The following is a 12,433-nucleotide window of genomic DNA, read 5'->3' as shown; positions in this document are numbered from 1 at the left end:
CCAAAAATGTGTAAAGATGGTATTTGTAGATAACCTCATAAATAATACAGAATAAGAAATATGGAAAAAATACAAACTAAGCAAACTGAATACAACATCTCCAATATGCTTTCTGGCCATGTCTTGTAAGTAAATTGTGTTTGTATCAATTGTCCTTTTCAAGAATAAGAATACCAAAAAATTCCTGGGTGTTTTTTATATGAAACAATTAATTGTGTCATCTCAGGCTGGAATAACTTCGTTTACAAGAACCATTTATGATATAAGTAATCAACATTTCCTTTCTAAATCCCTTCTAAGACATTTTTCAAGTTGGAAGCCAAGCAAAGACAATGGAAAAGCAAAAACAAAAAATGTAATCTTTAAATATATATCTACTGAACCTATAGAATAATGAATTACAACTGTACAAATCATGCAGTGTTTGTGCGCTCAATACTAACATCAGTGATCAATGCCTTAGTATTAGAACGCCTCTCTACCCTTCTCAGAAGTTTACTCACCACTAAACAGGAAATGTATCGCATCTATCCTCCAGAAAGAGGTGTGACTGGATCCACATCCTAACTAGAGTTTGGCGAGAATAAGAGAGATCTGATATAATAGATTTCAACAGAGTATACATACTCTTTTACAGATTCTTTAGAAAGGCCTGCACCAGAGGTAGAAAACTAGATTCAGTCGCAGGACGATTTCTGTAGGAGCGGATGGTTGGGGGGCCGGAACATAATTATAATAATTTGTACATTGCAAATTTACCACAACTAAGCCCAAAAATAGATTGTATTTGAAAATAATCATTTCATTGAGACACGATCACATATCCCTTTTTTTATTTGTGGGAATACTTGGGAACAGATTTACTCAATTAAACTCATTTTTAGCTGACCAAAACCTCAAATCCCTCCCCCAAAATCTCAGACCCCTGGCCTAGACATTGCAGCAGTTTTAAATAACTGGACATTTTGTATGTAAGAACCTGGACTGAGTCATTGCACAAAAACAATATGGGATGAGTGAGTAAGGGGAGGGGTGAAGTAGTGGAGAGGGGTGGCATGCCATGTTTGCGCCCCGCGGTGATGTGTTCCCCCTGGCGTGGTCTCACTTCAGGTCTCCCTCGTCCCCCTGGATGGTCTTCTTGATACGCAGCAGCATGGTGGTCTGCCATTGGTCCAGACGAGAGATAGAGTCAAACTCTTTAATCTGAGGGAGGGAGAAAGGGAATAAGATGAAATCTAAGTTCAAATACTAAAGGAATCCATGCTCTTTCATTAAATAATTACTGATCTGACATGACTGTATTCGTGAAAGCCATGTACTGGAGTCCATAGCTTTCACCAATCCAATTATAAGTAACGACATCAGAGCCCTAAATGTTTTCAAAATCGAAAAAGAAGCCAGCCTGGTGAATCAATGAGACATTTAGACTTACTGCTTCTGTGAAAGCTTCACAGTTCTGTTCCTCATGAGCATCCAGGAGTTTCTGTAAAACAACAGTGATTTACAGTAGGTTGTCAGATTGCTTCTGCAAAATGGCTGTTGTGCATTACAGGTACAGTTGAAGTCAGATATTTACATACACCTTAGCCAAATACATTTAAACTCAGTTTTTCACAATTCCTGACATTTAATCCTAGTAAAAATTCCCTGTCTTAGATCAGTTAGGATCACCACTTTATTTTAAGAATGCGAAATGTCAGAATAATAGTAGAGAGAATGATTTATTTCAGCTTTTATTTCTTTCATCACATTCCCAGTGGGTCAGAAGTTTACATACACTCAATTAGTATTTGGTAGCATTGCCTTTCAATTGTTTAACTTGGGTTAAACGTTTCGGGTAGCCTTCCACAAGCGTCCCACAATATGTTGGGTGAATTTTGGCCCATTTCTCCTGACAGAGCTGGTGTAACTGAGTCAGGTTTGTAGGCCTCCTTGCTTGCATACGCTTTTTCAGTTCTGCCCACACATTTTCTATAGGATTGAGGTCAGGGCTTTGTGATGGCCACTCCAATACCTTGACTTTGTTGTCCTTAAGCCATTTTGCCACAACTTTGGAAGTAATCTTGGGGTCATTGTCCATTTGGAAGACCCATTTGCGACCAAGCTCTAACTTCCTGACTGATGTCTTGAGATGTTGCTTCAATATATCCACATAATTTTCCTTCCTCATGATGCCATCTATTTTGTGAAGTGCACCAGTCCCTCCTGCAGCAAAGCACCCCCACAGCATGATGCTGCCACCCCCGTGCTTCACGGTTGGGATTCTGTTCTTCGGCTTGCAAGCTACCCCCTTTTTCCTCCAAACATAACGCTGGTCATTATGGCCAAACAGTTTATTTTTGTTTCATCAGACCAGAGGACATTTCTCCAAAAAGTAAGATCTTTGTCCCCATGTGCAGTTGCAAACCGTAGTCTGGCTTTTTATGGCGGTTTTGGAGCAGTGGCTTCTTCCTTGCTGAGCGGCCTTTCAGGTTATGTCGATATAGCACTTGTTTTACTGTGGATATAGATACTTTTGTACCTGTTTCCTCCAGCATCTTCACAAGGTCCTTTGCTGTTGTTCTGGGATTGATTTGCACTTTTCGCATCAAAGTACGTTCATCTCTAGGAGACAGAACACGTCTCCTTCCTGAGCGGTTTGACGGCTGCGTGGTTCCATGGTGTTTATACTTGCGTACTATTGTTTGTACAGATGAACGTGGTACCTTCAGGCATTTGGAAATTGCTCCCAAGGATGAACCAGACTTGTGGAGGTCTACAAATTTATTTCTGAGGTCTTGGCTGATTTATTTTGATTTTCCCATGATGTCAAGCAAGGAGGCACTGAGTTTGAAGGTAGGCCTTGAAATACATCCACAGGTACACCTCCAGTTGACTCAAATGATGTCAATTAGCCTATCAGAAGCTTCTAAAGCCAAGACATCATTTTCTGGAATTTTCCAAGCTGTTTAAAAGGCAAAGTCAACTTAGTGTATGTAAACTTCTGACCCACTGGAATTGTGATACAGTGAATTATAAGTGAAATAATCTGTCTGTAAACAATTGTTGGAAAAATTACTTGTGTCATGCACAAAGTAGATGCCAAAACTATAGTCGTTTAACAAGAAATTTGCGGAGTGGTTGAAAAACGAGTTTTAATGACTCCAACCTAAGTGTATGTAAACTTCCGACTTCAACTGTAGGTGCTACACATTAGTAGTGGATGACATACCCCATACTATGTAAGCGCTCTGAGATCTAGTGAACTTTGCACAATATACAGTGAGGGAAAAAAGTATTTGATCCCCTGCTGATTTTGTACGCTTGCCCACTGACAAAGAAATGATCAGTCTATAATTTTATTGGTAGGTTTATTTGAACAGTGAGAGACAGAATAACAACAAAAAAAATCAGAAAAACGCATGTCAAAAATGTTATAAATTGATTTGCATTTTAATTTAATGAAATAAGTATGTGACCCCCTCTCAATCTGAAAGATTTCTGGCTCCCAGGTGTCTTTTATACAGGTAACGAGCTGAGATTATGAGCACACTCTTAAAGAGAGTGCTCCTAATCTCAGCTTTTACCTGTATAAAAAGACACCTGTCCACAGAAGCAATCAATCAGATTCCAAACTCTCCACCATGGCCAAGACCAAAGAGCTCTCCATGGATGTCAGGGACAAGATTGTAGACCTACACAAGGCTGGAATGGGCTACAAGACCATCGCCAAGCAGCTTGGTGAGAAGGTGACAACATTTGGTGCGATTATTTTCAAATGGAAGAAACACAAAAGACCTGTCAATCTCCCTCGGCCTGGGGCTCCATGCAAGATCTCACCTCGTGGAGTTGCAATGATCATGAGAACGGTGAGGAATCAGCCCAGAACTACACGGGAGGATGTTGTCAATGATCTCAAGGCAGCTGGGACCATAGTCACCAAGAAAACAATTGGTAACACACTACGCCGTGAAGGACTGAAATCCTGCAGCGCCCGCAAGGTCCCCCTGCTCAAGAAAGCACATATACATGCCCGTCTGAAGTTTGCCAATGAACATCTGAATGATTCAGAGGAGAACTGGGTGAAAGTTTTGTGGTCAGACAAGATCAAAATCGCCGTGTTTGGAGGAGGAGGAATGCTGCCTATGACCCCAAGAACACATTCACATTACATTTTTGTCATTTAGCAGATGCTCTTATCCAGAGCGACTTATAGGAGCAATTAGGGTTAAGTGCCTTGCTCAAGGGCACAGACAGATTTTTCACCTAGTCGGCTCAGGGATTAGAACCAGCGACCTTTCGGTTACTGGCACAACGCTCTTAACCACTAAGCTACCTGCCACCCACCATGTCCACCGTCAAACATGGAGGTGGAAACATTATGCTTTGGGGGTGTTTTTCTGCTAAGGGGACAGGACAACTTCACCGCATCAAAGGGACGATGGACGGGGCCATGTACTGTCAAATCTTGGGTGAGAACCTCCTTCCCTCAGCCAGGGCATTGAAAATGGGTCGTAGATGGGTATTCCAGCATGACAATGACCCAAAACACACGGCCAAGGCAACAAAGGAGTGGCTCACAAAGAAGCACATTAAGGTCCTGGAGTGGCCTAGCCAGTCTCCAGACCTTAATCCCATAAAAAAATCTGTGGAGGGAGCCGAAGGTTCGAGTTGCCAAACGTCAGCCTCGAAACCTTAATGACTTGGAGAAGATCTGCAACGAGTGGGACAAAATCCCTCCTGAGATGTGTGCAAACCTGATGGCCAACTACAAGAAACGTCTGACCTCTGTGATTGCCAACAAGGGTTTTGCCACCAAGTACTAAGTCATGTTTTGCAAAGGGGTCAAATACTTATTTCCCTCATTAAAATGCAAATCAATTTATAACATTCTCTCAATGTTCAAATAAACCTACCATTAAAATTATAGACTGATAATTTCTTTGTCAGTGGGCAAACGTACAAAATCAGCAGGGGATCAAATACTTTTTTCCCCTCACTGTAACTTAAACCATTACCATGATCAACACCATAAAGGGATACAATTAACAAATAGAAGGCTTTAGATGGAGTCACTGACATACCTTCAACAGCTTGCACTCTCTCGAGTCAGAGAAAGCTGGGAACATCTCTTCGTACTTCTCGACAGCAAGCTGCAGAAATAAATTACAATTCAGTTTTCCTTCATATAAAGCACTAAGTCAGTACTGCTTCATACAAAATCAGAACAGGACTGAACCCATATGGTCTAGGTGACATGATGCTGCTAACTGACTTTAGCGTTAAGTTCATCCACGATGAAGTGACACAGAGAGGCTTTGAAGAAGTACTCTTTGGCGCTGTATTTCAGCAAGGGGTTATCCATGGTGCTGGATCCAACCTGGTAACACACACACACACAAACATTGTCAATTCACTGCGTTCATCAATTTCATTGGGAAACCATTGACATACAAATCAGTTTCTGTTCAGTCACACATGCACCCACAAGCATGCGGAGGTGACACACACAGACACACACCTGTTCGTAGATCTCAATGGCCTTTGCGTACTGTTCCAACTGAGCGGCATAGGCCCCCACCTTCAGTAGACACTTGTTTGCAGAACTGTTGGACTCCTCTCCTTTGTAGTAGTCTGCTGCCTGCTCATAGTGGGCGATGGCCTATACCAGGACCAGGGGGAATGGGAACCAAAACACAGTTTGAGTAGAGGTCCAGAAAATGCAAAATAATGGAATTTTCTTTCTAATGTAAACCAATAAGGAAATGAGACGGTGAGAAATTGGTAAGCTATTCCAAATATTCCATGTCTTCAGACACCTTACTAGTCCAATGACTCCATATACGACGACGCATACACACAAACATATTCAAAACGCACCTTCTCTATATCCACCAGTTCTGACTCGTAGATCTCTGCGATGGTGATGTGGTGTTTGGCTGCAATGGTGAACCTTCCCTGGACGAGCCAAACACAGGACAGGAATCAATACTGGGGCCGGGAGTTTTACCTTACTACGTGACCAGACCAGGAAATACTTTGGACCCTGATCGTTACTAAGTGGCTTTAGACAGAGGAGAGAAATCATTACTAACTGGCTTTACAGAGAAGCATAGTACTTTAACTTAACCTGCATCACAATACAAATGTTGTAGTTGAAATGGCCTTCGTAAGCCACTCCACTCAATACTACTAATACAATACATCACCCTCTTTTGAAACAGAGAGGAGCATCTTCAAGAGGGCTAGGCTATACTATAGGGAGGGTGCCATTGAGAGAATAGCATTGGAACAAAATAGTAGAACCTGCATTATCAGAACAGTTTTACAACTATGGCCAAAAGGAAAATAATCTGTCTTTCATGAAGACTGGTGATGATGAACCATGACAATGTATTATATTGTTCTGGCCATGCATGTCCCCGCCTGAGCATCTGTCTTACCATGTCTGTGTATATATCAACAGCTGCGTTTAAGCACTTGATAGCCTCTATTGGCAGCATTAAAAGGAAGAAGAGGGGAGAGTTAGACTGACAGAGACAGTATTAGGTTAGGTTAGATACATACATACATCAGAAGGTACACATCCAAAAGGAGAGTTCTGAAAACTGGAAAGAAGTGAAAGAAACAGTGCATGCATTTGCATTACGATTCTTTCGTCACCACTGAGCATCCATTTCCCTTTCTTAGTTTAGGTTATCTGAAAACATCAAATCCTATATAGTAATATTCATTTTATTGTAATCCAGGGTTAGATCAAGGGTGCATAACATTACATTTACATCATTTAGCAGACGCTCTTATCCAGAGCGACTTACAAATTGGTGCATTCAACTTATGGTGGGACAACCACCTTTTTTTATGGGGGGTGGGGGAAGAAGGATTACTTTATACTATTCCAGGTATTCCTTAAAGAGGTAGGGTTTCAAGTGTCTCCGGAAGGTGGTCAGTGACTCCGCTGTCCTGGGGTCGTGGGGGAGCTTGTTCCACCATTGGGGTGCCAGAGCAGTGAATAGCTTTGACTGGGCTGGGCGGGAACTGTGCTTCCGTAGAGGTAGGGGAGCTAGCAGGGCAGAGGTGGATGAACGTAGTGCCCATTAAATCTTATTTTTCCTTGTGGCTGGGTATTTAATCTACAGTAGGTTATAATTATATCACCACCACCACTGGGGGGTGGGTTTATTATTAAATCCAGACAAACCTCAATAATAACCATACCAGGGTTGGTACTCCAGCCCCACCGCTCTACAGTATTAATCATACCAAAGGTAAAGAGGAGAGCTACTCAATTCTACTCAGTAGATATTTATTGTACGGTACTCAAGGGCAATTTGTTTGCAATATGGTTAGAGTTTGTAATATAGTCAGTAATATAGCATGGCTCTCTCCCCTCTGACCCTGGAGTAGATGGTTGGCCCACATAATAATAATTATAATAATAATAATAAGCCATTTAGCAGACGCTTTTATCCAAAGCGACTTACAGTCATGTGTGCATACATTTTTTACGTATGGGTGGTCCCGGGGATCGAACCCACTACCCTGGCGTTACAAGCGCCGTGCTCTACCAATTGAGCTACAGAGGACCACGTCAGATGCAAACAGACATCCTATACAGGGTAGCCTGATTTCTGACACAGTACCAGAGAGACTGGGACTTATCGTGTGTGTGACACTAAGAAATGACTGGCAATTCTAACTCATTATCACTCTTCCCTGTAGACTAGCTTCTCCGTAGAGCCCATTCTGCTCCAGTTACAGTTCTAGAGCCCACTGCTGCCTGTGTAGATCTGACGGACACATACCACCGACTTCTACTAGCCCTGAAAAAAAGTGCAGCAGTTTTCGCTACTTTCACAAGGGACAGAAATGTAAAGTAAAGTTAAAGCAGGCTGTTTGAGGTCAATTACTGTAGCCTAAATGCCCAGTTTGGCCTTTGGTGTGTGGTATCTCACCGTTAGGGTCTGCCTTTTTGAAGGCATTTCCTGCATCGATGAAGCTGGTGGCCGAGTCGTGTTTGTTCTGGAGCTGCATGTGGATCCGGGCCGCCTGGCAGAACGCATTACCAGCAGCTGGAGAGAGACACACACACACACACAAATGTAACCTCAACATAAAGCAAATTCATTGCACCTTGTTCCTCGAGGCCCTCCAAGAATAGTGCTGTGCAATTACAGATGGAATCACACAGCTAAAATGACTCCAAACCACAGTGACTTTGCATATTTCTGACACTGAATGTTATCAGATCTTCAACCAAAATCGAATATTAGATAAATGGAACCCGAGTGAACAAATAACAGTGATAATTATTTCATTTATTGAATTAAAGTTATGCAACACCCAATGCCACCGTGTGAAAAAGTAATTGCCCCCTTACACTCAATAACTGGTTGTGACACCTTTAGCTGCAATGATTGCAACCAAATGCTTCCTGTAGTTGATCAGTCTCACATCTCTGTGGATGAATTTTGGCCCACTCTTCCATGCAGTACTGCTTTAATTCAGCGACATTTGTGGGTTTTTGAGCATTAACTGCTAGTTTCAGGTCGTGCCACAACATCTTAAATCGGGTTTAGGTCTAGACTTTGACTAGGTCATTCCAGAACTTAAAATGTGTTGCTTTTCAGCCATTCTGATGTAGACTTGCTTGTGTGTTTTGGATAACTTTCTTGCTGCATGACCCAGCTGCGCTTCAGCTTCAGCTCACGGACGGCCTGACATTCTGCTTTAGAATTCTCTGATACAGAGCAGAATTCATGGTTCCTTCAATGATGGCAAGTCGTCCAGGTCCTGAGGCAGCAAAGGATCCCCAAACCATCACACTTCCACCACGCTTGACCGTTGGTATGAGGTTCTTACTGTGGAATGCAGAGTTCGGTTTTCGCCAGACATAACAGGACCCAAGTCATCCAAAGGGTCGACTCAAGTTTGCCAAAAAGCACCTGGATGATCTACAAGACTCCTGGAAGAATGTTCTATGGACAGAATCCGTTTATCTAATATTAGGTTTTGGTTACAGATCTGATAACATTCAGTGTCCAGAATAAGAAACATTTAGAAATCAGAAAGGGGGCAAATACCTTTTCACAGCATTGTATAGTCAACTGGAAAAATAACAATTGCTACTTCCGAAACTGACAGCGTTTAAATAACACTTTAGTTTTAATTACTACCTTCGTCAGAGATGCACGTGCACACACACCTCGGCTCTGACACAATGTGCAACCACTAGTGGGCTAATCATTCAATCAAGGTCAACCATGTTTAGTATGAAATAGACCACACAGAAGTGTACCGTTCCAGTTCTTGGCCATCTTGAACATGTTGGCTGCTCTGCAGTACATTTCACAAGCCTCCTCAACTTTATGAGGTCCACTGTAGAGAGAAGAGAGCAAAATACATAGGATTTACACACAAGACACAAACCTATGCCACTTAAATCATACAGTTTTAGATGTGGGTGAAGTTGCTCATATAGGGAACGACTGCAATGCAGTGCTTTCATCAACCAAGCACTTATTATTGACCAGACCCCTTATGCTTAGAGTGAAGACATCAGTCAGCCGACCATGTTGGACGGTGGTGCTGGTATAGATATCTCTCGGTCTCTCTCTCCCTGACCCTGTGGGTATTTCCTCCAACTCTAGACCAATGATGCTCTAGCCATCCAAACAGCCACTAACCAGGTTTCCATCCAACCTTTGTATGCGAGTAAAGTACATTGTAGAAAAATGTTTTGCGACAGGCCTGATTGAAACAGCAAATTCGTATGGAAACTTTCCGACAAAACAAAATACGCTAGACAAGGTGGATCTTTTTGCGTCTGTAAAATGTCTTATGCGAGAAATGGTGGTGGAAACCCCTTTATGTGCAAATATTGATATAATAACCATCATATTGAAGTAAACTTGGAGTCACGCGATGATATTGTGTGGTCCTTCCACTACGACTCGGAAATGCATGCAGTTTATTAGGCTACAGATGAAATAAGATACGATGAACTTCACAGGGTGGTGAAAGTTCATGGTGATGAGCTTGATGCTTCTTTCCAATAAAAATGTAAGGTCTTATTCTAGTGATATCATGATCGATGCTTGGCTGTCGTTTGACAACTAAAAATAATCTTGCTCTTATCCATAATAATCTCATCATGCAGTATCTTGTATGTCTGTAAGTTAACAATGAAGTACGGTACGGCGGAAATGTATGCATGGGATTTATAAACAAAAAGAGTGCAATGCATCGATCTACCAGACTTCAAAGAGGGCCAGCCTACTTTCATATACAGAATGCAGTGATGTGTACTGAACCAATCGCCCGTAATAAAGCGAAGTGCGCTATGATAAACTGCATCCAATGGCTTCAATACAGTGGCACCTGCATTCATATAGACAATATAGCCATAGTCTATAATTGGTACGAAAGTCGACTGAATAATTTGTTTTCTGCCATTTAATGAAAGGCTATAGGCCTACCTCAATCTGATATGATCCTCATACAGCATGTTAATAGTTGTCCACCGGTATAGTACAGTAGAAAGGCTGTGCCCAAAGCCAGACATATAGGGAGGCTTTTCTCTAACGATGGAGAGTTAGTGTCAGATTTAGACCTCTCCATTGCGTTCACCTTAGTGGCGCATTTGAGAGCCATTTCATTTCTTTAAGAAGACTATTGGATTGGCTGCCAGGAACTGAATGCAGTGAATCTTAGTGTGTGTACACCAAATGTATTCTATGCAACCTATTTCTTCTCTTCACTGATATGGTATGATTGGGGCCCTGTGTTTTGGGCAATCAAGTCACATAATAAGATTGTATCTGGTATTGTAAGCCTTGAGATGAGAATTACAACCAAAAATTTAAGCAATTGTCAAAGGGGACAATTTGATGAAAAAGTTGTAAATAAAATCCAGGCACATCACTTGATTGCGCAAAAGACAGGACCCTAGGTAGGGTACAGACTGAGACAGGCAACGATAGTTAGATTCTACTGCACTGTTGGAGCTAGGAACACAAGCATTTCGCTACACCCGCAATAACCTCTGCTAAATATGTGTATGTGACCAATACAACTTGATAGGCTGCCAAATAGACATCATCGGAAGTCTGGCAGGTTAGATACACCAGTGACTGTAACCTGACTGACCTGCATTGCAGTGGCCTTAGAACTGGCAGGCATACCTTCTCCTAGGTCCTACTATTGGAATAAATTACTGGCAACTGCATTCATAAATACAGCAAACACAAAGGTGGCATATAGGATGACAATTTATAGAAAGGGTTAAAGAAGTCAAGACCGAATTGGTGTGCTGTGTCAGATGGCCCGATGTGTGAGTAGGCATTTAAAAAAAGGCTAAATAACAATCAAATGTATGCATGCAGAATAACAGCCTGCCTTTGGGATTTTAGCTAGCCTTCACGGCACAGGCCCAAGAGTCGTGACCTGCTTCTAGGTTGTTTACATACACTTGAAGGGAATAATTTAGCTGGTTTGTGGCACAGTGGTAAGTCACTTACTAAGTGTACAGGGTGTGCACAAATCATTCAAAGATGGTTAGTTAGCTATTTAGCATCAGAGCCACTGCCCAAATGACAGATTGCCATTATCTGCATATTTCAAGGCTTAGATTAGCTGACTACCTAGCTAATTAGAAGGCGCAATGCTAGCTAGCTGGTTAAACTTAAGACTGTCTGCAGAAGCATGTATGAGGATGTAGCTAGCTTCTAGCTAGTTATTTTAATGACAAATGTTTAATATGGCATGCTTAGAGGATGTCCCTTGAATGTCCATTGTCACATAATGACATATTGTAGCATTATATAGCTAACTACATGCCATGGCCTGGTGCCAATGAGTCATCTCTAATGGTAAACAACTCTGTGATAATACCCAGAGACTTTGAGTTAGCATGCTATTAGCATGCGGAGTGATGATAAGCTAGCTAAAGTTAGCTTTATTGACATCGTTCTTGCTGAAGCATTCTTACCCAAACATGCCTCCCAGGAACGAGCCAGACGTTTTCACTTTCTTGTCAGCATCAGCCATCAGCTGAATCGCTTCCTTTTCTTTCCCAGAGTTGTCCATTCTCTGATTATAACCGCACAAATACTAACGTTAACTTGCAGTCAGAAAGAGACTACCCGCATCGGATTCTAGTAATGAAGGATTACCGTCGATGGTTTTATTTAGCGTATGCGTGCCCTTGCAGTAGACAAGAGAATCATGGGACTTTGAGTTTCCGTCTAGGCAAAAAAGAAAAGACCTTATGTGCAGTTGAACTACAACTCCCATCTGAAAAACAAATACATTATAGCCCCTGTTACGTAATGTTTCACACACTTTAGTTAGGTCATGTTGAAAATATACTCATGCTTTGACACCTTTCTGATCTTAGAACAAAACAAATTCTGGGAAGCAAAATAGCTCCTATCATCGCAATGAGAAATAAAAT

General features: G+C 41.8%; 1 protein-coding gene across 2 annotated transcripts; it reads right to left on the bottom strand.

Annotated features, from left to right (window-relative positions):
- Positions 1-342: 342 nt before the first annotated feature.
- LOC311108210 (beta-soluble NSF attachment protein) lies at positions 343-12,172 on the bottom strand. Of its 2 annotated transcripts, XM_084150831.1 has the most exons (10): positions 11,969-12,172; positions 9,278-9,357; positions 7,935-8,051; positions 6,423-6,469; positions 5,860-5,937; positions 5,501-5,641; positions 5,255-5,359; positions 5,064-5,132; positions 1,433-1,483; positions 343-1,203 (listed from the first exon to the last, which is right to left on the bottom strand). In XM_084150831.1, the coding sequence occupies exons 1-10, from the start codon at positions 12,064-12,066 to the stop codon at positions 1,102-1,104; spliced, it is 888 nt and encodes a 295-aa protein (XP_084006957.1). In that variant the 5' UTR covers positions 12,067-12,172; the 3' UTR covers positions 343-1,101. The 2 variants fall into 2 exon arrangements, with proteins under 2 accessions (XP_084006957.1, XP_084006958.1); XM_084150832.1 differs by lacking the exon at positions 6,423-6,469 and having other exon boundaries at positions 11,969-12,150.
- Between the last annotated feature and the right edge of the window lie 261 nt (positions 12,173-12,433).

The sequence above is a fragment of the Coregonus lavaretus genome (assembly GCF_964263955.1).
Source record: "Coregonus lavaretus genome assembly, chromosome: 33".
NCBI lineage: Eukaryota > Metazoa > Chordata > Actinopteri > Salmoniformes > Salmonidae > Coregonus > Coregonus lavaretus.
This window is presented reverse-complemented; position numbering and strand designations above follow the sequence as displayed.

Excerpts from the sequence above, each read along its gene's own strand:
- LOC311108210 (XM_084150831.1), bottom strand. The coding sequence starts at position 12,066 with ATGGACAACTCTGGGAAAGAAAAGGAAGCGATTCAGCTGATGGCTGAT. Across the intron at positions 5,938-6,422 it reads TTGATATATACACAGACATG|GGAAGGTTCACCATTGCAGC; the intron begins GTAAGACAGATG and ends TGGCTCGTCCAG. Across the intron at positions 5,133-5,254 it reads TGGATGAACTTAACGCTAAA|CTTGCTGTCGAGAAGTACGA; the intron begins GTCAGTTAGCAG and ends TTATTTCTGCAG.